Consider the following 25156-nt stretch of genomic DNA (forward strand, 5'->3'; position numbering starts at 1 on the left):
CCTGAGGTAGAGAGTTCTACAGCTGTCAACATCTCCAACTTATAGATGAGGACACAAGAGGCTGAAAGAGATTAAATGACTGACCCAGAGTCAAAAAGCTAATGAGGTAAGATTTGAATCAGGGATTCCAGACTTCAAGACCAGTGCTTTATTATGCTGAGCACCTTTGAGGATGCCAAGGATGAATAATCTTTGATTTCAAAGAGTTTACCTTATCTATTTATCTGAGATTCCCTAGATACTTAACTGGATTTGTTACCCAGAGCAAGTCACTCAACTTTCTCAGTCTTAGTTTCCTTATCAGTAAAATGGGGAATAATGATATCTTACCTCCCAAGGTTGTAGAGAAGATTCAAATGAAAATGCTTTATAAACTTTAAAGTACTATGATAAATGGACAAAGCTAAGTACAAGACCCAATAGGAGGAGTGCCCAGTGAATAACCAGGATTGTGAAGGGCCAGGAGATCTTGTCATGTGAGGATCTATTGAAGGAACTGCTGATGCTGAGTTTAGAGGACAGAAGGGAAATATGATAGTTACCTTCAAGTATTTGAAGGGCTGTCATGTGGTACAGGGGATTAGGCTTGTTCTGCCTGGCACCAAAGGGCAAATTTAGGAAGAATGACTGGAAGTTAACAGAGAAGCAGTCTTAGGTTTGATGTAAGGAAAAGCTTCTCAACAATGAGAGCTATCCCAAAGTAGAATGGCTGCTGGGGATGGGGGGGGGGGGGCAAAAGAGAGTGCCTCCTCTCTCAGCAAAGGTCTTTCAAGCAAAAGCATGACCACTTGCTGGCTCTATTTTGGAGGCAATTCTCATTCAGTTATAACATTTAAGGTCCCTTTAAACTCGCAGTCCATTTTGGCAGTCTGTTAAAGCCTGTAGATCCCCATCTCAGGATAATGTTTATAATACTTAAAATAAAATACATAGGATTACAATGTAAACCAATTCTATTGCAATAATTTTACATACATACATATATATATAAAACAAGTTCAACAAGTTCATAGACCCAGTTATGAACCACTAGTTTTACACTCTGAGAGCCTGTGATTCTCTCCACAGTATATGCTATAGGAGTTCAGAAAAGGGCAGATGCCTTCAGGCTGGCAAAGCTTCACATAAGTAGGATATGTGCTGGGTTTGAAGAATGGATAGCATTTTGACATTTAGAACTGCAGGGAGGGGAACATAAAGTAGGCACCAATATTTGTTGATTGATTGAAGAGGACAGATGGGAGAGAGGCTCACAGGATCAGAGGAAACAACACTCTTTGGAAGTATATAGTTCATAGGTGTTTGTTTAAAATTCAGTCTCTGTTAATAGTTACATCTGATATAGAAAACTTAGGGAGTTACACTGGTTCCCCAAAGACATTCTAGAATGACTTATTATACAGTGTTATATAAATGTCACCCCCCCCCCAGATTTACCTCTTTCAATCAAGGTTGTGAAACACTTAAGAGATATCTGTTAAATCAAAAGGCTATACCCTAAAATGTTAAAAATCTGAACTGAAACAACTCTGAAAATGGAAGTATAAAAGAATCAATGTCAAGTTCAATTTAAAAAATATAGGGAGAAAAGAGTCATAGGAAGATGAACCTTTCTTTACAAAGTACATTTTTGGAGGGGAGGAAGAGGGGAGAAATTGTCTTTTGTTCAAATCATTCCATCTCCGTGGGATTCTGTTTCCTCCTCAAAAATGAGTATGCTCCTTGCCTGGTCCAACATTCTGTAGTTCTACAATTCTAGTACCATATGAAAACAAAACTGTTCAAAGAACCAGATGAGAACAAAACTTTTCAATGATCAAGTAGGAAAATTAAGTTGGACAATGAGTGGAAAATAAGATCCTTCTGCCAGGCAGAACAAGAATTTTAAGGTAGGAGGAAAGAAGAGGTAGAAGAGGAGTCTGGTCTGTAGTTTGGAGAGAGTACAAGAGAGAAAGGTATGCCTGTGGTGGGAGTTCCAAGGAGGGATCCTGAAGATGATTTCTACTATTTCAAACTTTTGCCTGAAGGATGGTTCTGAAACTTTCAAGACTAGTGTCCTGGAACCCTTCACCATATGGAGAGACCACTTGGAATGAATTTTAAAAGATAAAGAGGATATAGTTGGAATGAATATATCATCCACATAAATTGCCTCAAACTGCACTAAGTTGAAACTGTGATACAGGTTACCCAGTCCTGGCTCAGGCAATAATTTCAGTCTGCTTTACTACCATCTCTACTCCCCCAAACCAGTTAACAAATGGCCAATTCATTCATTTGACAAACATGAGTTGAGGTACTAACAAGGGAGCCTTGAAACATCCAAATGTCTGGCAGGAAGGAGAAACCCTGGGTCTAGATAATCCCCTAAACTGAAAACTGAGCTCCAAGGATAAAGGAGAGCTCACTTCCTTGGAGTGCAATCAATACCAACTGCAGACAGACAGAGACTGCCTCAGTGACAGCAGAGTCCAGTTGTGCAACACAGCTGCCCAAACTTCACGGACTATCAGAGAGAAAGCAACCCCTCAAAATGCTTGCCTTGTCTCATTACTTCCATGTCTCCCTAGAGGAAGAATTGGTGTATCTGTAAGAGAGGATTAGGTATGATGTGCTCTGAGAAGGCTGTCTCTTTCCCAGGGAGATCTGCCTCCAAGAGTAGAGAGGCCCCTCTCCCCAAGGGACAAAATAGTACATGACCCTCTTCAGATTTGACCCCTACTTGTCTTCTGCCCCCATTTGCCATGCCTGTGTCTAATCGTGTTCCTCTACCCTAAGCCAGTACCATTCCCTAAAATCTCTATTATGTTATTCCCTGAGCTGTAGAATGGTTTAGAAAAGTCTGGGTGTAAACAGAAAAATCAAGGAATTAAGGAAGATTTGTTTTTCCAGATTGAATCTAAACTGTAAGCTTTTTGAGGCCAAGGGACTTGTTTTATTTTATCTTGCATCGCCTTAGCAGAGGTTTACACATGGTGAATAAATAGAGAAATGTTAAACTGAATCATTGCTTTGCAGAATGAATTTGAGAATGTTGAGCTGGAAGAGACCTTGAATCACATAGTCCACCACCACCCAGTTTTCATTTTACAGATTGGGAACTGAGATCCAAAGAGGTTAAGGGACTGACCTAACAAGAAAGAGCCAGTAAGAGGAAAATTTAGGTTAAGAGCCTGTTCTCTTAACTTAGTGCAGTTCAATTGGCTGATCAGTTTACCTCAAGTTCCTCCCTGCCTTTCTTTCCCCCAAGCACACCTGGAATCTAGTAATTAGTTAGTAATCCCTCTCACCCCAGGTACCAAGGAGACTACCATCTTTATTCATTAATTGGCAGAAGTCCTCTATCCTCATACATCATTCACTCTATCTTGCCATTCTTATTCATTTGAAGAAGGCTAACATCAGTCCAACCCAAGATCCATAGATAAGGAAACTGAGACTGAGAGATAGTGGTTTGTCAAAGGTCACAGTAGTATAACAGTGCTTGAAAATGAACCCAGGACCTGACTCCAACTCCATTACTCTTTCCACTAAAACAGCTATGTCTTTATTCAATTACTCATTCATTCCACAAATAAGATCAAGTGCCTCCTACACCTCCTAGAGTTGGGCTTATGAGTAGGAAAAAAATCTCTGGGAGTTTTCAGAACTGTCTTCATTTTCAGAATAGAAAGTACACTTTTAAATAAAGACACGTTCCCAAAGAAATATCCTTTGTATCCTACACTTCCCACCTTTTGATTGAGAAAATATGGCCGTGGCATCTTGTTGAGGGGCCCAGGAGGAACCATTTATAAATCAAGACTCTGGAGCTTACAGTCCTTTGGAAGGTTCTTTTGGAGGGACCCCGACTTTCAGACATGCCAGATATCACCAAAAGGACATATGCAACGGAAATGCTAAGTTGAATGAAACAAGGGCTCGGAATGGTACAACCAGTAAGTGCAAAGAGGCATTAACCCGGGTTGGAAAGGGTTCTCAAGACTTGGAATCAGTGATTGCATATGAATCAGAGGTATAAGGGGAAATCACATGGGCATTTGCAGTCAGGTAAGTTTAGTGTTATTCTGCTCAGGGTTCATTACTCTGAGAGCAGAGGAGAAGAGAAAGAGTTGAGACTGGCAACACGGCCTCGAAAATCAAGAAAAGTGGCTAAGACACCCCTACCACACACCATGGAGGAAAAAAAAAGCCAAGCACAACCTACCGCAGCGATTTCAATGGCCAAAGAGCAGTAATACCTCCCTTCCACCCTACCTTCAAAGTTCACCCCATCTCAGTACATCTTTCCCCAAGTTTGAGACTGGAACCAAGTCTGCAGCCTAGGATCCGCATACTTTTCTCCCCCTCAGAAAAGGGGGATCACAATCCCCCCTTGTTTACACGAATCTGGAGCCGACCACGCAGTTTTTTGCAGCTCTGACTTCTCAAAGAGAGAACAGTGGTGCTCCAGCCAGCCCCGCCTCCATTTCCCCCCCACCCAGAGTTGCGAGTGCCCCCCTCCTTTGCCTCTCCCTGAGCACCAGGAGGCCCCACCTCCCCCCCTTAGGCAGCTGCACTTAAGTGCGCATGCTCCCTGAGCATTGGGGGGGGGCAACTTCTCATTCGGAGCTGCTGGCCCCGTGCCCCCATATCCCCAGAGTTCGACGCCCAGGCAGAGAGAGCTGGCCTGGGCCGGGCTCTGAGGCCCGGACCCGCCAGAGTCTGGGGAAGAGGGGGGGGGGGGAGGGAAAGTGGGAGTGGGGGTGGGGTGGGGTGTGTGGGGAGGGGAGGGGAGGGAGGAAAATGAGGGGGTGGGGTGGGGGGGCCCCGGCGCGCGCCTTAGATATTTTTTTAATGTCCCGCTGGAGGGGGGCGCGGGCAGTCAGGGTATAAAGGAAGGTAGCTGCGCCCTGCACATCCCACCAGAGCTGCCCAGGAGCTCCGCACTTCGCCTCCTCCGGCCGCCTCCTCCTTCGCCTCCGGCCTTTGCCTCTGCTCCTCTTCACCCTGCCTCCTTCAGCCAACCCCGATCACCAGCTGCCGCCTGCGGGCATCCACCAGCAGCCCCCGGTCCCACCCCCGCTGCCACCCCCGCCCCCTCCGCCTCCCCCGCCGCCGCCTCCGGCTCCAGTGCCGCAGCCTCAGCCGCCCGCGCCCGCCGCTGCCCCCGGCCGCCGCCCGCTCCGGGTAAGGGTGCACCTGGGCATCCCCAGGGAGGGCGGGAGCAGGGGGGGCACGGTGGCCCGTCACCGCCTCCAGGGAGTGCTCCCGCAGGGTGCCTGCAGCCGCTTCTTCGCAGCCTCGTCCTCATCCCCGCGGCCAAGTCCCTGCAGCCAAGACCCTGCAGCCTATCTGTGCAGCCGGGTCCTCGCCGCCGGGTCCTCGCAGCCGGGTCCGAGCATCCTCGTCTTCCCAGCGCAGCGGCTGCGGCCGGAGCTGCGCGTCCTCCGGCGGGAGGAGCCGCGCGGAGGCGGGAGATGGGGAGGAGGGCGGGGAGTGGGGGCCGCAGACGCCGCCCCTGAGGGCGGGCGGGCCAGCCCCGGCAGCCAGCCCCCCGAGCGCCCGCCGGCCGGCCGCCGAGCCAGAGAGTGCGGGCTGGCGGCTCACAGGCTGGCCCCAGGGTCCGCGCTCCGCACGCTGGCCGGGGTGCCCCGGGCAAGACTCCGGGCTTGTAGGCTCATCGCCTCTGCCCCCGCGTGGCCGCCCGCCGGGGACACGGCAGAGGGGAGGGGAGGGCGAGGAAGGGGAGCGAGACACGCGAGCGTGGGAGAGCATCCTGCGGACCCGGGTTACCCTGCAGACTCCGCCGCCGCCGCCGCCGCCGCCGGCGCCACGGGCTTGGGCTCGCTGGAGGCACATCTCGCTCATTTTTTCCGCCTGATGGTTTGATGAGTGGCCAGGAGGGGGCGGAGGTGACTGACCCCCCCCCCCATCCCACCCCACCCCAACTAAGCAGACTTACACATAAATCCACAGAGGCAGATCTGGTAACCCAAGTGGCACTTGAGTTTGAAAGATTAGTGGATCCCGCGGACCACTGCGCTGCGAGGGCTGAGCGGAGGTCGCAGAGTGTCTTAGCAAAAAGAAGGGTGGGTCCTCTCTTGGAGATTAGTCTAAGGATCTCTGCCCTTTTCCTCTTCCCCCTTCTCCCCAGGGGACCTTGGAGACTTTTCCTGCCACCGCCCTGAGGAGAGAAGAAGGGGATGGGAGTTGTCATCCTGGGAATTAGGTAGCCGAAGGCTAAATTGCTACTACTTAGCAAAGGCTTAGTTCTTTTAATCTTTCTTCTTTCTGTCCCTCTAGAACTGAGGTCTTAGCTCTTGCTCTGCCACAATGTCCAGGGAAAGGTGAGTATCTCTGTGGCAGGGAAAGGGAGAAGGTGATTTAGGGGCAAAGTTCCTCCCAACAATCCCCATTGACTTTGTTTTTGCAGTGGTTCTGAGGAGTGCCAGGGGAAGGAGGAATTTACCCAAGATGAAAAGGAAGATCACGTTGATGAGAAAGAAGAGTCCAACTCTGATGAGCTTGTGAATGGGAAGGAAGAGCCAAGCCATGATGAGCTCATGAATGGTACCCACGAACAGAACCCAGATGTGCTCATGAATGGTGCCCACGAACAGAACCCAGATGTGCTCATGAATGGTGCCCACGAACAGAACCCAGATGTGCTCATGAATGGTACACATGAGCCAAGCCCCGATGAGCTCTTTGACGGGGAAGAAGATCCAAGTATTGATGAGCTTGTCTATGGGGATGATGACCCAAGCTTTGATGAAGTTATCTATGAAGAGGAAGATCCAAACCCCAATGAGCTTGTCTGTGAGGAGGAAGGGGCCAGCTTAGATGATGAACTTGTCTGTGAGGAGGAAGGGGCCAGCTTGGATGAACTTGTCTGTGAGGAAGAAGATCCCCATGCTGATGAACTGATCTGTGAAGAGGAAGGTCCCAACCCTGATGAACTTATGTGTGAAGAGGAAGATGCCATTGATGCAGAAGATGCCAATCCGGAGGAGCTTATCTGTGATGAGGCAGATCCCCATGCAGATGAGCTCATCTGTGAGGAAGAAGATCCAAACCCTGATGATCTTATCTGTGAGGAGGAAATCCCACACCCGGATGAAGATGACCTTATCTGTGAAGAGGAAGACCCAAATCCTATTGATCTTATCTGTGAGGAAGAAGATCCCAGCTTCCATGAGCTTATCTGTGGAGAGCAGGATCCAAGCCTCCACGAACTTTTTGATGGGAGGGATGAGCCAAGATCAAATACAAGGGAAAATAGAAGCCCTGATGGCAGAGAAGACCCAAGCCCTGATGGAAGAGAAGACCCAAAACCTGATGGCAGACAGGATCCAAGCGCTGGTGAGCTCTTTGATGGGAAGAAAAATCAAAGTCCCAATGAGCATGCTGGAGGGAAGGAGACAAGAAGTCCTGATGGGAAGGAAGATCTATGGAATGGGAATGAAGAGAACAAGAAGAGGGAAAATGAGCCTGGAAGAGAGCAAAGTGGCAGCAGCTCAACGGAATCCTCCCGCTCCCGGAAAAGAAAAGCAGATGTAGCAGTGGTGAGTATAAGGGAGGTAAAATATGGGGAACTCCTTCCTTATCAAAAACTTCCAAGTGTCCTGGGACTATAGGGATCCTTAGGTATTATGGGAAAAAGGATTAGATTTAGGGGGACAGATTTAGGGGTGAAACTGTATGCTCCGGTTTTATGTTATTTTCTCTTGTTGAATGTGGCTTTTTTTTTTGGATCTAGTTCTTGCTGGATCCAGATGAGGTTTTGGCCAAAAGGGAAACTATTGGAAGGACAGCAGTCAGGATCCCGGTAAGCTTCATAGTCTGCAAGCATGATCATTGATATTTTCTGATATTGATAATGATGATTTGTAAACTCTCTAGTTTCCTCTCTCCTTACTACTATAATCACACTTCTACTATATTATTCACTCATTGCAATTAAATCTTGACTAATTCTCAGCTCTTAACTCTCATTCCTCCTTCCCCATTAGAAAAACTCTGGACACATATTTTAGATCTCACCTTATAGCTGGAAAAGATCCTTGCAATCATCTGTTTCAAGCATTTCCCTTTACTGGGGAGGAAACTGAGCCCTAGAAAGATAAAATGATTTGCCAAAGCTAATTATTGGCAGATAGACCTAAAGCCAAGATCTCCAGCCTCTTAGTCCAGTGTAACAAGCTCACATATGATCCATATTGGAAATACTTATCTTAGTCACCTTCTGCAGAAGGACAAAAAACTTTGGATAAGTGAATAAATGATGTTTTCTAAGACTTCTCCCTTTCTAGAAAGTTTTTACACCCTTGAAATTCTTGAATTCCTTCTGCACAGAGCACTTAACATTAAATAAAGTGACCTTGTTGTATCTTTATGACTCTGCCTTAATACCTTTGACCAGTGATTATTATATATGTCACTACCAACTAGAATTTGAACTGTTCAATAGATATAAGTATTTGTTGAAGACACATTTAGTCCTTTCCAAGCAAGATTTGCTAAACATTGAAAAGTGAGACTGGTGACTTCCTCCTAAATTTGAAAAAAAAAGCATTTTAGTTTAGTAAAGGGAATAGTTATTAGTGTTATAAATGCAAAATATGTCATCAGGTATATTTTGATTAGAAAATAAATTAATTTTTCTTCTCACTAAAAATCTTTAAGTACCTACTATATGTATCTTCATTTCTTAGGACAGCAAGAGTGGATATTAAATTAGCTAAGCTTATTTAAAATTTAAACACTTAAAAGTGTTTCAAATTCCTAAATGAAGAATAAACTAATCAGATCCCTTGATCTTTGAAATGTTAGTAGAATATGACAATAGCTTGCTCCATTTAGTACTTTACAGTTATATAAAACTTAATATATAAAGTTTCATAAGAGATCTAGTTGGTCTATCTCAACTCATCACATAGCCAGCCATGACATGAGAATAGCTATACTGAGTTTACTCATATCAGTTTCCAGCCATGTATATTTTAAAGATTTCTTGTAATTTTTCTACATACTCAGAACAGATTCCTATTTATTTTCTAAATATACTGATATCTGAGTTTGTTAGTCTACTTAGGGGGAAAAATGCCTTTGACATTAATTTGTGAAGTTAGAAATCGGAAGTACAATAGAAATTTTTGATTGTCATATGTAAAATCATAAAGTCATTAAACAGTTAATAATTTTGACCTTACTGAAGAAATTACGTGTAAATTAGAACAATTGGGTTACTGTGAACTATCTTTAAAAATCATTGGTAAATACTATTTTTGAATAACTACTTCTTCAAGAGCATATCTAGTCCAAAGATAATATTAATATTCAGTTCTCCTATTAAATATTAGTAGCAATTCTGTTAAAATCTAAGACTAATATAGCATATACATCATCTTGCTTCAGGAAATTTGTAGCTCTTAACATAAGTCCCAATGTTTTCATTGGGACATTGAACTTTCTATTCACTTTTTATCAGCCCTCTCCATAACCTTCATCTTTTAAAGCTAGGTATGTCTTTAAGGTATCCTTCATGGAGTAGTACAGAATTATTCTGCTTTACCCATTTTTTCTGTAAGATGCCTCCTCTAGGGAAAAATTAGTCAGTTGTTAGGTCTCTTGTAACTCTTCTCTAACTTGTAGTTAAAAAATGACTGTCAACTTATCTACAAAGATTTATTAACTTTGCTAATAATAACATAGTTAGAGAAAATGGCATTGTAATTGTGCCTTCAAAACAAAACTGATGCAAGAGTAAAATTAATTTAAAGCACTCTTAACATGCCTTTTATTGGATAAGAGAGATGATACCAGTACTATATTATAGACTAATTGGAAGAGTTTCCTTTCTCCTACAAGTTACCCCATGAGTTGTGATGAGAAATCTTGCATACCCAGAGCTCTTTCTGCCTAGGGTGAGGAATGATCTTATATAGAGGAGAGGGAGGAGACTTGATTCCAACTTAAGATACTCTTAGCAGTTTGTAAAGTTCACAAGAATCCTCCAAGTGATACAGGTACAATATGTAAACTGTGTTGAAAAAGGACCTATTATTGCCCAATCAACATTACCTTTGAGCTAAAAGCTAGATTATAATTCATTTACAATTCTTTCAGTCTCCTGTATTAAAAGTTAATAGACTTCCTCCTTATTAAAACAGTGGAAATGTAAATAGATTCAGACTTTTCCACAGGTTTTCCATGCAGGCATAATTGACTGTCATTTTTAGCAAGATGACTGCATTGCTAAAGATGGGGGGGGATTCCTAAAATTGAATCTAAAATTGTTTATAAAGCAAGAAATTAAATATGGTAACTTAAAATAAGTCTTAATGCAACTCAAATTTTGTCAAAACATTCCTGTTTCAAAAGAAATCAAATATTCTAAAACTTCATCTGAGACCGCTATAACATTTGGAATACATTTGATCTGCAAAGGTGGTCTTAAATGTTTTCATTTTCTGTTTTTATGGTTTTCATAGAAGGCATAAATTTTAGTTCTCACAATGCTGAATTTATTGCTTATTTTTCTTAAAAATATAATACTTTAAATGTGTCAAGCATTTTGATTCTATTTCAAGGAGGTTAAAAATCTTCTGTACTTTATTCTTGTACTTTTTTAGTACCATATGAAATTAGAAGGAGTACATTGTCATGCAACCTTAAATTGAAACAGACTTTCAATTTAAGGAAGCTATACTATGTAGCTACATGAAAAACTAGTTCCCTCTATCCTAAATCTGAAAGATGTAGCAAGTGATGCATTTTAATTTCAGACTTGCTACTGCAAAAAGCCACCAAAACAGATTGATTTGAGTAATCTTATTTTTATATTTTTGAGTATGGACAGCCAGTTTAAAGCAAATATTTTGTTATAGAGCATATTTACTTTATCTCTTTGTTGTGTACCCAAAATGATAATAGGCTTGTAAAGTGGTCTGTAACTTTAGATATAGGTGTAAGTACATGAGATAGCAAAATCCAGAAATCTCTTATAAAATGTCACAAAAGGTTATGAAGAGTGTTTCTAGGAAGTAAATTGTAAATAGAAGGGAATTGTTAGATAAGAGACAAGCTAATGACTATAATAAATGTTTGAGGTTACTGAATTTCATCGATCTAAACAAGTGGGTTCTTAATCTGGTCTTTGAATATATTCCATTGGGTTCATGAACTTTTTAAAATATAATTGATTTATTTTGAAATTTTATGTATTTTATTTTATGCACTAAACAAAATTCTGAGCTGTCTATGGATTTTATCTGATTGCTAAAGAGTTAAAAATTCCTAGTCCAGACTTGTCTTCATTTGCCTTTATCCCACAAAGTACAGATTCTGTTTTAATTAAGATAAAGCACTAACATTTTCTCTGTAGTATGAAAATACTTTTTATGAATAAATATTGTCTGATATAAAGAATCATTTATATCATCTAAACTAGGACCAATTTTGAGAAACTCATCATTTAAAAAAGATGTTTTCCTTGAACAGGCTTTTCTTAGAAATCCATGGTCAGTGATTCTCACACCTGACAAAGGAGGGGATGAACCATCATTACCCAATTCTAATATGCCAACCCACAACTTCTCACAACATAGAGCTACACCATTACCATTATTGGGGTAAGTAGTTAACCTGTCACATCCACTTACATATCTGTAGCTATTCAATACAACTTTCCTTCTAACTTTTAGGACTTTAATAAATGTTTCATTTTTTTATAGCTGGGCAAATAGAGATGAGGTTTGGAAAATCATGTTAAGCAAAGAACAGGTATACCTGAGGGACAAGAACTTTATGGAGAGACACCCTTCTCTACAACCAAGAATGCGATCCATCCTTCTGGATTGGATGATGGAGGTGAGTTTGACTGTTGGCATTAACTTTGACAGTATGGTATAAACAAGTATGTGATCATATTTTGCTCATACACAAAGAATTCTTTGAATTGATGTTCTGGTCCTTTTTTGAATCCATGGAGTATTCTTTGCCTTTCTCATTTCCAAAACATGAAAATCAAGGTAATTCTGTTTTTCTTTTCTAATTTGATTCTAGTACAAACATTTCTATTGTTTAAAATCTGTGACATACATGAAGTAAAGTTGTTTTCTATTTTGTGACTCTGAAAGGTAAATTCATCTTGTCTGGTATATTCAATCTTCTATGAGAGGTACTTCATCATATATAACTTTTGATGAATGTTTTTTTTTAAATTAGACCTTCTGAAGTTCTTCACTATGTTACCAAATTCTGCTCCTTCTGAGTTTTTCCATAATGAGTAACAGTTTAAAAGTCAGATAGTTAAAAAGCCCAATACCTATCACAACTGTGATTTTTGCATGTGAAAAGTGTATCCATACTGTTAATGGTGTTAAGTTTGGACTTAGTGAAGGATCTCTGAAAGTTAGCCTAACAAACAACAAAAGAGTTTTACTTCCAGAATAAGGTTTTACTTCTGTTCTAAAATATAATGGTAGAACTTGAATATTAACTAGTGGTATTAACCCTGATCATTAGAAATAGTGTTTGACATGCTAAGTAATCATCATAATCTTATTTTGCTTACACCAATTATTGTCTTCTTACTTTTTCAATCATTCCTCCCCTTCCCCCCGCCAAAATACCCATCTTTTGCTTACCTACAATTTAAATTCTAACATAACATATTAGTTTTAGCATATCTTATTCCTGAAAAGTTTTTTTTAATTAACTTTTGTGATGATACCTTACATTTTATAGCAATTTATCATTTACAAAGCTGATAATTTTTTTGTGGAAATTTCTTAAGGGAGTTTCTCTTGAAAATAAGTGTTAATTCTCTTAAGTTTTCAACCTACATATGAAACTTAGAAGAGTTGGACCACATTAAGACTAAAATTCTCTATATAAGTACACATAGGTTAAAATGGAGAAAAGTAAACTTGTCAGCACTTTTGTTTTTGCTGTTTTGTCTAAAAGCAAAACATTGAAAGCTTATGAAGAACATTCTTTCAAGTAAATGTACTAAAACTTATTAAATATTTTTTCAGGTGTCTGAAGTCTATAAACTTCACAGGGAGACATATTACTTGGCACAAGACTTCTTTGATCGATATATGGCAACACAGCGAAATATTACAAAAACACTTTTGCAGCTTATTGGGATTACCTCATTATTTATAGCTGCCAAACTTGAGGTAAATCTTGTTCAATTTTTTATGTTAGTGCTACATGTTAGCTTTAGTGAAGGTAGGAAATCTGTTCATGTTTAGAATACAGACTATTTTATTTTTATGGAAAGTACCTTACTTTTGAGCTATGAATATCGTTTGGATGGAGAAAACAGTCTTAATCTTGGTAACTGTTGCTAAGTTAGGACCTAACTTTAAAATATGAAGCTAAGAACATTGAGAGGGCAAAAAAAATTGCTCTAAAAATATATGATCACAAGCACAGTTAATTAATTTATTTCAGATTTCAAAGATATTTCAACTAATGGTGGGCTCTTATACTTTTCCAAGAATGTATTACTATGAATTAACCCTTTATAGATAATAGAATTCAAAATATATGAATTATAGGGGTAATCTTCATGTTTTTGTATCTTTATCAATTAGACTTGATTAGCAAAAACAGATAATGGGACACTGCCATGGAGATGCCAATATTTGATTTGGTGGTTATAATGATATTATTTTATTTATTTTTCTTTCAGGAAATCTATCCACCAAAGCTGTACCAGTTTGCTTATGTGACAGATGGAGCTTGTACAGAGGAAGAGATTCTTACCATGGAATTAATCATTATGAAGGTAAGTTAGTAATGATTTATGAAACATTTTCTGCTCAATCTTCATGCAGAATTTCTTCAAGGATGAAAGCAATTGCCTGTTTGAATTTGATTCATCTTCAATTGTATACCTAATTATCATATTCTCTAAATTAAGTAATGACCTTCTAAGTCTTGATTCTGTGTGGACATCTTTTAACTCTGAAGATAGTTGATTATTTGTATGACAATTTACCACTGCATGGCATGATGTTCCATTATTCTTGGCTTAGTTATTGATCTCTAAATTTCCTTCTTTCCCCTATTTTATTCTAGGCTCTTAAGTGGCGTCTGAGTCCGATGACACTTGTGTCCTGGCTAAATGTATACATGCAGGTTGCTTATCTCAATGACTTGTATGAAGAAGTGCTCATGCCTCAGTATCCTCAGCAAATCTTTGTACAGGTTGCTGAGGTAAGTACTAGCATTACAACCTATCCCATTTTGTGTGGCATTCCATCTATCTTTTTTTTTTAAGATTTTTCAAGGCAATAGGCTTAAGTGGCTTGACCAAGGCCACATGGCTAGGTAATTATCAAGTGTCTGAGGTCGGATTTGAACCCAGGTAATCCTGACTCCAAGGCCGGTGCTCTATTCACTGCTCCACCTAGCCACCCCTCCATCTGTCTTACGTAAATTTCATGGGATTATGTTTATTGATTGACTGACTGACTTGTTTTCTATCATGCTTTCCCCCACCCTTCTATAGCTTTTAGATGTCTGCATCCTGGATATGGGCTGCTTTGATTTTACTTATGGAGTGCTGGCAGCATCTGCCTTATATCATTTCTCCTCTACTGAGATAATGAAAAAAGTTTCAGGTAAGTTGAATTTTACATGAAATTGAAGTATATTTAAACTTGACATATCACATTTTAACCTTTAGATTGAGCATAGTTCACTTTATTTTCCAGGCTTTGATTGGCCAGAAGTAGAGGAGTGTGTGAAGTGGATGGTCCCATTTGCCATGGCTGTAAAGGAAGTAGGAGGAGCCAGACTCAAATATTTCAAGGGTGTTCCTAGTGAAGACATGCATAACATCCAGACTCATGTGAACACCATAAACTTGCTGGTCAGTAATAACCTTTATAATTTTCTCATGCCTTGGTCTTTAAGGATAACATCAATCTAGAAGTAACCATATCCAGTCCATGTAGACCCAGAAAAATACTCATTCATTTAATTTTTTTTTAAATCATAGAAAGAAATTTTACTTTTAAAATAGATTTTTAGGAAATCAGTTGGTAAAAGAACGTACTAATCTGATTTTATATATACCTTATTATATCAGTATGAAACTGATCATTCCCCCTTGTAATAGCAACGTAGATTATCACTTCTGAAATTAAGATTCATTTTACTCAGAATTAACATTGATTTGCTCGGTTATCTTATATAAGACACAGTTTTGAAAATCTAGCAGGATTTATATGTTATTATATGCATACTTTTCAGCAATTAGTGGATAAGTCAAAAGCTTACTTTTTTAAAAACCATTATCATTTTTTCTTTGGTCTTATTTTAGGACAGAGCTTATGAAAAGCAAACCATGCTGGCTGATGAGAGAGTATCTGCTCCCACTGGAGTCCTCACACCACCACAGAGTGATAAGAAACCTAGCAAAGAGCAGGAGTGAATTTTTCCAACACTTCTCATCAGAAATGAATTTGCTGAAGTGCCTGCTCTAAGCTCTGCTCCGTTGACTGCTGCCTGGGGGATTGGTTAGCTTTTACAGATTTTTAGATGGAAACATGCATTTCTTTTCCTTAACAGAAGCTTTTTAGATGGGACTGGGGCGGAAGTAGTGTTTTTATGGAACACACGTTTTTTAAAAAGGGGGTCAAGTACACCAGCCACCTATAGAACACCAACGAGTGCTCCAGATGCTGCTAGGAGGGTGATACTTGGTCAACCATTCTTACAATAAAAAAGCCCTGAAATTAAGCATAACTCTTTCTGGCCTCTGCTTTGGTACCCTGGGGTTATTAATCACATTAAATGCATGAATATCTAATTATTAACATTAACTGCAATAGTTGCAACTAGCTATGGAGGTTAGCTTGACTTTCCTGCAATATTAATTTGCTAAAATGCTTTCTTTTTTAACCCTTTCAATATGTAAATTGCTGCTATATCTCTATTTCAATTCAATAAAGTTACTGTCTCAAAGGCAGCAGGTTTTTCGGAACTTTGTCTAATTAATTGGAGTTGAAAGTTAAACTTTGTTTCCTTTACTGCCCTAGAGTGCTTAGTTGATAGTTTGTCTTTATCTTCCAAAGGAACTATACCTAGTGTTGACCAACAGATTTTCTCTCTGCCTGTGTGTGTGCTTATACACACATTCATTTATTATAAGATTCTTGTTTATAAGCTCCTCTCAGATCACTATGCTGAAATGGGGGGGGGGGGGGAGGTGGGTAACAGGGAGCAGAAATTTCTAGTTACCATTATACCATTAGTTACATGATCATGGACAAGTCATTCAACAACATTTTTTCAGAAAACCAAAAGTCATGCCCACTTCATTGCCCTGTATATGGGTGCTATGATAATCTCATAAGTTATGTGGTCCATCTTCAAGAAGCCTCCTAGTCAGGGGGAGAGATTTGACCACAAATTAATATAAAGTAAAAGAAATTAATGAGAGGTATGTAAAAATAACCTTTAAATTTATAGGCTGGAGAGATCATTTGACTGGGTGAATCAGAAAAGGTTTGACTTCCCTACAGCTGCTTCATTGACCTAATAGAAATAACCATCATATAGTGGCAAGAGCCCCAGATTTGAATCTTGGCTCTGCTACCTTTTCCTTGTACAGTCTTCAAAAGCTCATTTCACTTTTTTTGTGTTTCAATTTATTGTTCTGTAAAATGAGGGAGTTAATGATTTTTGAGATTCATTTGCAGTAACCTCCCTCCTCCCTTATTGTATATCTCAAAAGCCTTTTACATAACTCTCAGTTTTTCCTTCCTTGATGCCAGTTCTGGAAGAAGCTGATGCAGAGTTGACTCTTCTCCCTGCCAAAGCCAGCTTCTCTTACTTGTACTCTTGATTCCATACCCTCCTATCTCCTCTAATAGACTCTCCATAAGCTAATCTTCAGTCTCTACCTATCTACATTTCCATCTGCCTGCAATGGTACCAGGTCTCCCTATCCTTAAAAAGTACTGTTGTCTCATTCTTCTCAAATTATTATTCTATTTACTCTTTTACAACAAAATTTTTTAATTAGCTCCTCATTCCTTTCATTTCTTCCCATTCACACTTAGTCCCTTGCATTTTCACTGAAATCTTTCAAAAGTTATCTTTTGATTGCCAAATCTGATGTCCTTTGCTCAATCCTCCTTGGCCCTCTGCATGCTTTGACATTGTTGAACACTGCTATCTCTCGTTTCCTGCCTCAATTCCCAGTCATCTATATTTGTAACTGAATGAATTGTTGAATTACCAACAATTCATCTCAAACCCAACACGTCCAAAATAGAACTTGCTATCTTATACTTCCAAACTTCTCCATTTCTGTGGAGGGTATCTCTGTTCTTCCAGTCACCTTGCTTCAGAATTGCAGAACTTCCTCCCTTTCTCTCACCCTACATATCCAATCAGTTGCTAAATCTTGTCAGATTTACCTCCACAACATTTCTCACCCACTCACTTCTTTCTACTTAACTCTCACCCTAGTCAGATTCGCATCACCTCTTGTTTGCAATATTGCAATGGTCTACTAACCTACCATAGCTCGTCTTTCTCTTCTCCAATTAGCTCTTCACACAGATGTCAAAATACCATCCCTGAAGCAGAGGTCTGTCACTCCTCTACTTAATAAATTCCAGAGGCTTCCTATTACTGCAGAATCAAGTTTACCCTATGGTTAGGCATTTTTTCTCTCAACTTCTCTCCCACCTACCTTTGTAAGATTACTTTATGTTATTCTCCTTCATGTATGCTAGACTCAGTCATACTATCTATTTCTCAGTCATACAGTCTATCTCCTGTCTCTATGACATTCCTCCATTTCTGAAGCATAGTCCCTCATTTCTTCCTAAAATTCTAACTTTCCCAAATCAGACAATACCTCCCATATGAGACCTTTTATGATCCTCTGTTCCCTCTTAAATTACCTTATATTTACTTGGAATATTCTGTATATACTTTTAGGACATGTTGCTTCCCATATAAGTTCTGAGTAAGCAAGGATCATTTGCCTTTTGTCTTTGTATCTCTGGTGCTTAGCAAGTTGCCTGAAATTTAGTAGGTGCTTAATAATTACTTATTGATTGATTAGTAAATCTCCTTGAGCTCTAAAATCCTGTGATATTAGGATTTGCCTGGGTGAAGGCAGAAAGTTATAAAGCATGGTCTCTTGAGGTTCCCTCCTTTCAACTCTAAGATTTTAGAGCCCTAGAAATGGCTAAAAATTAATCAGTATTTATTTTTATTAACAGTACCCCTCTTGCTATGAATTTTGTAAGCCCATGGAAAATATCAGATAGATAGATATAAATATCTTAAGACAACTATAATACTGGACTAAAACACATGCTATATTATGTATTTTATATTTCAGTGGTTTATAATTTTATCAGTATTTTATCTCTCCTCCAATCTATATCATAACTCATGACTTAGTAGATATCACTTCCTATCTCTCCTCCCCTTCTTAACTGAACTCCTCGAAAAAGTCATCTATCTTCTATTCTCTATACCTCTATTTCTTCCCCTTTCACCATCTTTTAGACTCTATGCAATCTGGCTTCTGACCTCAAAATTTCAATATAATTGAAGTTGACCTCAAAATAATTAATAAACTAATAATTTGTTGTTACCTCTAGGATTTACCTGACACTTCTCTCTCCAAAGGTACCAATAATCTCTTCACTACTAAATCTTTTAGCCTCTTCTCAGATCTTTCTTCATCTCTCTGCAGTATTTGATACTACTGAATACCAACATCTTCCTTAAGGAGATTTTTTTCTGGGTTTTTTTTTTGTGATATTTTTCCCTCTTTATTTTCTTCTTATCTGCATGACTACTTCTAAGTATACTGTGCTGGGTCTTCATCCATGTTATGGCCAGAAAATGTGAGTGACCCCCAAAACTCTGTTCTAGGCTTTCTGTTTTCTATCTATAATTTCTTACTTGTTAATGTAAGCAGCCTCCATGAGTTCTATTGTCATCTCTTTTTATATGAGTGTCAGATCTATTTGTCTAGTCCTAGTCTTTCTCTCATTCCACATCAGCTTCTTAGTGAGCATCTCAAACTTAACATGTCCAAAGCAGTACTTACTCCTCAATCCCCAAAGATACCCATCTCCTGAAATTCCTTATTATTTTGAAGCATACCATAATTCTTTCAAATATACAGGCTTGCCTTTGTGGCCAATTCCATTTATCCAAATCAATTGCAAGTTCTTGTGATTTCTCTATCTCTCTTGCATATGCCCCCTTCTCTCCATTCATCACCACCCTATTTCAGGCCCTCATATTCTTTCCCTTGGATAATTGCAATAGCTTGCTAATTGCCATACCTATAGTGTATCTTCACTCTAATCCATCTTCCACACTGTTGCCAAAGTGATTTTCCTAAAGCTCAGATGTGGCCGTGTCATAGTCCTAATCAATAAACTCTAATAACTTGGTGTTACCTCTAGGATCAAATATCAAATACTCTATTTCTTCCCCTTTCTATCTTTTCAGTCTTTTAAAATATTATTCTCCTTCACATATTATGTACCAGTTGTGCTGGGTTATTTGCTACAGTAAAGGCATGGAGATGGGAAATCTGGTGTGTCAGGGGTGAGGAGCAGCAAATTCACATATGTTATATATCTGTATATATTTAATATATGTATCTAGATACACACACACACACACACACACACACACACACACACACACACACACACATATATATATGAAATATTGATTTAAATGTTGTCTTCCTCCATAAGAAAGTAAGTTTCTTGAAGTTAGGGAATGTTTTTTGTTTTCTTTTTGTATTCTTAGCACTTAGCATAGTATCTAGCAGAGTAACTTTCTGATTATTGATTATTATGTTAAAATTCACTGAATGAACAATAGCCTAGTGATAAATTGAACTAATCTAGCCCTTGAATTACAAACATTTGAGTACATTAGAGGACTTGATGATCATAGAACATTTTGTGTAGGCAAAATAATATTGTTAGTCAACTACAGAACCTTGTGCTTGTGTAATAGTAGTTAAATGTACTTACTTTTTAATATAAAGAAACGTAAAAGTGGAGAATTCCAATCCCACCCCATATAATGCAATCATAGAAAGACCTAGAGTCTCTTGAATCAATCAGTAGCTCTATATATGTAAACAAGAGTTTGGTGATTTCTTTATGAGGTTCAGATCCTTTTGATCAGATTAATTGTTGAACCAACAAGCTAAGCACATCTCTGGGGCTTTAAATAATGGAAGGTGGAAAATATGAGTCAAGGGATGAGACAATCCTATAGTAGAAGAACTCTACATTCAGGACTTGAGAATTCAAGCTAATTCCTTTCTCCTTCTCTCCATTATTTTTTTTTAGATTTTTCAAGGTGGTGGGGTTAAGCAGCTTGCCCAAGGCCCACAGCTAGGTAATTATTAAGTGATCAGGCCAGATTTGAACTCAGGTACTCCTGACTCCAAGGCTGGTGCTCTATCCACTGTACCACCTAGCTGCCCCCTCCTCTCCACTATTCTTAAAAGCTATGCCAGTGAAGCATAAGTTACAGCAGTTCCTGGTGAGCTGGGAAGCATTTTGATTCTGGTGCCAGGATGAACTTTCATATGACGACGAGCCTGGCTAATCACTGGTAGTTTCTTCCAAAAGACTGGCCACGAGTGATGAATGTTATAACCACAGCAAATCATGAAACCACTTATCAAGGACCAGTGGGGGGAGTGAAGAGCTACAATCTACATAGTAGAATGATTATGAAATCAATTTTTGAAAAATGTTGATGCATCTCTGTAACAGTGTGTTTTAACTAAAAATGAACAATTCTAATTCGGTATGATCTGGTCAGTAAATGGTTTGTCAGAAAAATAAAAATGGACAAATTTGTCCTTTGCATTATATAGTCCAAAGTTAGAAATTGTTAAAAAAAATAGGTTCTAAGTTTTGTGTTTAAAATTAATTGAAAAATATCACCATTTTTCTGGGACAACAGCTAGTTGACTGTATGCTGAAGGCAAAGTCAATAAATTTGTATAGCTAGTTCCAGATGATTCAGAACACATCCCCTTAATTATTTCTTATAGTACAAAAGTATTCCATCACATTCATATATGATAATTTTTTCATTCAACTGATGGGCATACCATCACTTGCCAATTCCTTCCAGCACCACTTCCCTCCAAAAAATTGCTATACATATTTCTGTGCATTAAGGTCCTTTCCCCCCTTTCTGTGATACCTTTGGGGTATAGCACTAAGGGTAAAAGATTGTGCACTGTGTAAATGACCTTTTAAACTTCACAGCTTTATATTTGAAAATATAATGGAAGAAACTAAAGCAGTAGGATCTCTTGATTTTGGAAATTCAGTGATGCCGTGAATGTCCATGATATGTCTAGATAAAATTGAAAATTGCTCTCCAGAATGGTTGGACTAGTTTATTGTTCCACTTATAATACATTAGAATACCTGTTTTCCCACATCCCTTCTAGCACTTTTTCATTTTCCTTTTTTTGTCATCTTAGCTAATGTGATGTTAAAAACAACTTCAAAGTTGTTTTACTTTTTGCAATTCTCTAATTATTAGTAATTTAGAGAATTTTTTTCATATAACTATTGGTAGCTTGGATTTCTTCTTCTGAAAATTACCCATTCATATCCTTTTACTTTTAACAATAGGGGAATGATTCTTCTTCTAAATTTGACTCACACCCTGGTGTGAAGTAAATTTGTTCAGGTTTTAGAAATGAGACGTTTAGAGAGAAATTTACAGCAAAGATTCCTCCCCCCGCCCCAGTTTCCTGCTTTTACTTTAATATTAGTTGGGTTAGTTTTGTTTGTTTTAATTTCATATTAGTTTTAATTTTTTTTTTTTAGGTTTTTGCAAGGCAAACAGGGTTAAGTGGCTTGCCAGAGGCCACACAACTAGGTAATTATTAAGTGTCTGAGATCAGATTTGAACCTAGGTACTCCTGACTCCAGGGCCGGTGCTTTATCCACTGCGCCACCTAGCCACCCCTAGTTTTAATTTCATATAATTAAAAGTATCCACTTAACCTCTTATAAACCTCTTTGTTTCAATGAACTCTACTTTTTAAAAGGTAGACATTTACTATGGTCAAATCTTAAATATTCTTTTAGCTAGTAAAAAACATGAAATGTATGGATGGATGAAACCAAATAATTAAAGGGAGGTTGGAGGTTCTGTGGATCTCAATTTCCACTTTATGAAAGCTTCCAACAAATAGCAAAGATAATATTTCATTTCTTTTGAGAAAAGTTGACAGTGAGAAAATATATTTATTTATAATCTCTATGTGATCAGATTTTTTTCTTGTATCAATATCACTGAACCCTTAAAAAGCCAACTTGAAAAAGCATTCACTCAATTCAACTTGCCTGCTTTAATTGAAATCTACTGAGGCAAAACAGTTCCACAGATGATTAGTATAAGAAAGGCAGCTCAGAGGGAGATGTTAGCTTGAGGAGATGAATCTGTTCGAGTATTTTTGCTTCAAAATAAAATCACAAGAGTCAGGTGTGAAGGTGCATTCCTGTCATCACTAGATATGGGGCAGGCTGAGGCAGAAAGATCTTTTGAGTTCAGAGGTTTTGTGACATAGTGGACTCTGCCAACAGAGGGTCCATATTATATCCAGCATCAATATAGCCCTCTGGGTAGTGCTGAATCAATTGCATTTTATGTTCTTATTCTGAGCTTTCTCTTTCCCCTCCAGGGACTTACCTCTCCAAGTCCCACTCATATTGTTGGATCAGATTCCCAGAGGGGAGCTAATAATTCTCTAAGAGTTCTACTACTATTGCTTATGACCCCCTCCCCCCATCCCATTAATAACCAACTAAAATTAGTTGCATCAGCATGGGAGAGCTTTGAACAGCACAAAATTCTTGAGAATACTGGTAGCTGGTGCAGTGGGTCAGCCCTGGATCCTAGAAGACTGAGTTCAAATCCAGCTTCAGACACTTAATAGTTTTATGACCCTGAACACTTCATTTAAAAAACAAAAACAAACAAAAAAACTCTCTGTTTGCCTCAGTTTCTTCATCTGTAAAATGGGAATCATAATAACCCTACCTATCAGAGCTGTTGTAAAGATCAAATGAGACAATGATTATAAAGGTCTTAGCACAATTATATAGATGTTAGCTATTATTGTTTTCTGTAAAATGAGGTAATAAGAGTATGAACCTCCCAGGGTTGTTGTGGGGAACAAATGAGATAATAATTCTAAACTGTCACATAGTAAGTTAGTACTACCATGTATATAAATTACATAACTATAATTGTTATTATTATTATTATTTGTAAAAATGAGAATAATAGCAGCTATCTCCTCAAGCTCAAATGAGAAAATAATTATATAAAGTATTAGCATAGTTCCTGGAATATAAGTGCTATATAAAATTAGCTATTATAAGTAGTTCTTGTACTTCCAGTCTAGCTAAAATATGGAGACCTAGTCTTTTTTTTTGTCAAGGTAGTAGGGTTAGGTGACTTACCCAAGGTCACACAGCTAGATTAATTAATTATTAAGTGTCTGAGGACAGATTTGAATTCAGGTCCTAGAGCCTGTCCTCTATCTACTGTACCACCTAGCTGTCCTGACACCTAGTCTTCTTAAAAAAAAAAAGAAAAGAAAAAAAGAAAAACATAGACATAGAGTTGGAAGTGTTTTTTTTAGTCATCTCATTTAAAAGATGAAAAAGAGGTAGTATTACTTCAGAGTATTCTAGAAAAAGAGATTGAGTGAAGCCTAAAATACTCTAAGTGGGAGTCTTCTTGGTCTTAGAGTTCTTAATGTAGTTAGAAAAAAATGTGGCAATAAGATTTTGATGGTTTAGAAAACAGATTTCTGTAAGAAAATTGGTCAAAGTTAATGTTACAAGTCTCAGACAGGAAATATTTTAAAAATTTGGTTGGGGTTGGGGGGAAGGAAGGGTAATCAGTTGTCTTGTTCAAAATCTGTCCTCCAACACTTCAGATTATAGCTCTAGAAGTTTAGGTGACTCAGAGGCCATTTGGTCAAACCCCTTCATTTTAGAGATGAGAAAACTGAGGTTCAGGGAGTTTAGATGATTTGTCCAAGGTCACTCAGGGAGTACACATCACAAGCAGATTTTGTTGGTTGTAGGGAACAAAGTAAATTCAATTCTTCATCTATAAAATGAGAATAATAACGAAGTCTATCTCAGAGGACTGTTATGAAGGAGAGCTACCCTCATCTTGTGCAGTATGGTCAGCCTATGCTAAAGCAAATGATGGGTTTACTTCTGGAAATGCAGGATGATGCATAATGGAGAAGTCTTACCACAAATTCTTAGCAGACCTAGGTATTCTGTAACTGAAAAATAAAGAAAAGTATCCTTTTAATTGGCAGCTAAGCTGGAATTGAGAGTACATACAAAAGGCAAGAACAGGTCAAATTATCCTCTTTTATCCTGGTGGTTACAGAGGAAAGAAATGTTATAAACCTGCCCAGTAGGGCAAGAGGCCTTAAACCCTTATTTCCCCAGCTGAACCACCAAATAGTTGATGAATGGCCCTATTGATTCTTCTGTGCCTGTTGAAATTATTCTTTCTTGATCTTAGGTAAAAGAGTACCAGACAAGAATGACCTAGTGAGCTTTGAAAAATCATGAGAGCAATCAGAGTTCCATCAACCAAGCCAGAGGAAGAAACTCCACCCAGTAGTGGATCCACCTGGTTGCCAAGACATTATGCCCTACATGCAAGGGAGTAACTCATTCTTCAACCATACCACACCTGAATGAGACTTCCCTGGGAAAAAAGAATGTCACAACTATATTCTGATTAAAGGTTTGGATGTCTGTCCTTGCCATAACTTCTGAGTAAACATTCTTTTTTGATTCCTTTGTTGATTCCTTATTGATGGTATTAAGGAGATATCAACTGATTAAATAATGGAGGGATACTAATGGTTCTGGCAACTGATGATAGGGTAAGGACCACTGGCAATTGATATTTGGGGAATATCCTCCATAGGAGTCCCTTATAGAAGCTCAATATGGCAGTATTTGAAGAACCTTATTATGCCCTAGTGATTCCCTAGAATCCTGAGAAGATGATATTGTCCTTCCTTTTCAAAGAGGACCAATGCCATGATGGGTTGATGATTTGCATA

The 25156-nt window shown here is 38.8% G+C and overlaps 2 protein-coding genes across 3 annotated transcripts in view; one reads left to right on the forward strand and one right to left on the reverse strand.

Annotated features, from left to right (window-relative positions):
- Nucleotides 1-4447, reverse strand: part of C1H19orf12 (chromosome 1 C19orf12 homolog) — a 116159-nt gene extending 111712 nt beyond the window's left edge. Inside the window, exon 1 of the mRNA XM_074211448.1 lies at nt 4258-4447. The gene's annotated coding sequence lies outside the window, so the exon portion shown is untranslated. The remainder of the gene's footprint in view (nt 1-4257) is intronic.
- Nucleotides 4448-5805: 1358 nt separating this feature from the next.
- Nucleotides 5806-16152, forward strand: CCNE1 (cyclin E1). Of its 2 annotated transcripts, none has more exons than XM_074211451.1 (12): nt 5806-5894; nt 6286-6329; nt 6416-7547; nt 7742-7810; nt 11485-11615; nt 11718-11853; nt 13023-13169; nt 13688-13783; nt 14077-14214; nt 14510-14621; nt 14715-14872; nt 15326-16152. In XM_074211451.1, exons 2-12 carry the CDS (start codon nt 6316-6318, stop codon nt 15434-15436), a joined length of 2244 nt encoding a protein of 747 aa, XP_074067552.1. In that variant the 5' UTR covers nt 5806-5894; nt 6286-6315; the 3' UTR covers nt 15437-16152. The 2 variants fall into 2 exon arrangements, with proteins under 2 accessions (XP_074067552.1, XP_074067553.1); XM_074211452.1 differs by lacking the exon at nt 5806-5894 and adding an exon at nt 5950-6071.
- Nucleotides 16153-25156: the final 9004 nt, after the last annotated feature.

The sequence above is a fragment of the Macrotis lagotis genome, chromosome 1 (genome assembly GCF_037893015.1).
Source record: "Macrotis lagotis isolate mMagLag1 chromosome 1, bilby.v1.9.chrom.fasta, whole genome shotgun sequence".
In the NCBI taxonomy this organism is placed as follows: domain Eukaryota; kingdom Metazoa; phylum Chordata; class Mammalia; order Peramelemorphia; family Peramelidae; genus Macrotis; species Macrotis lagotis.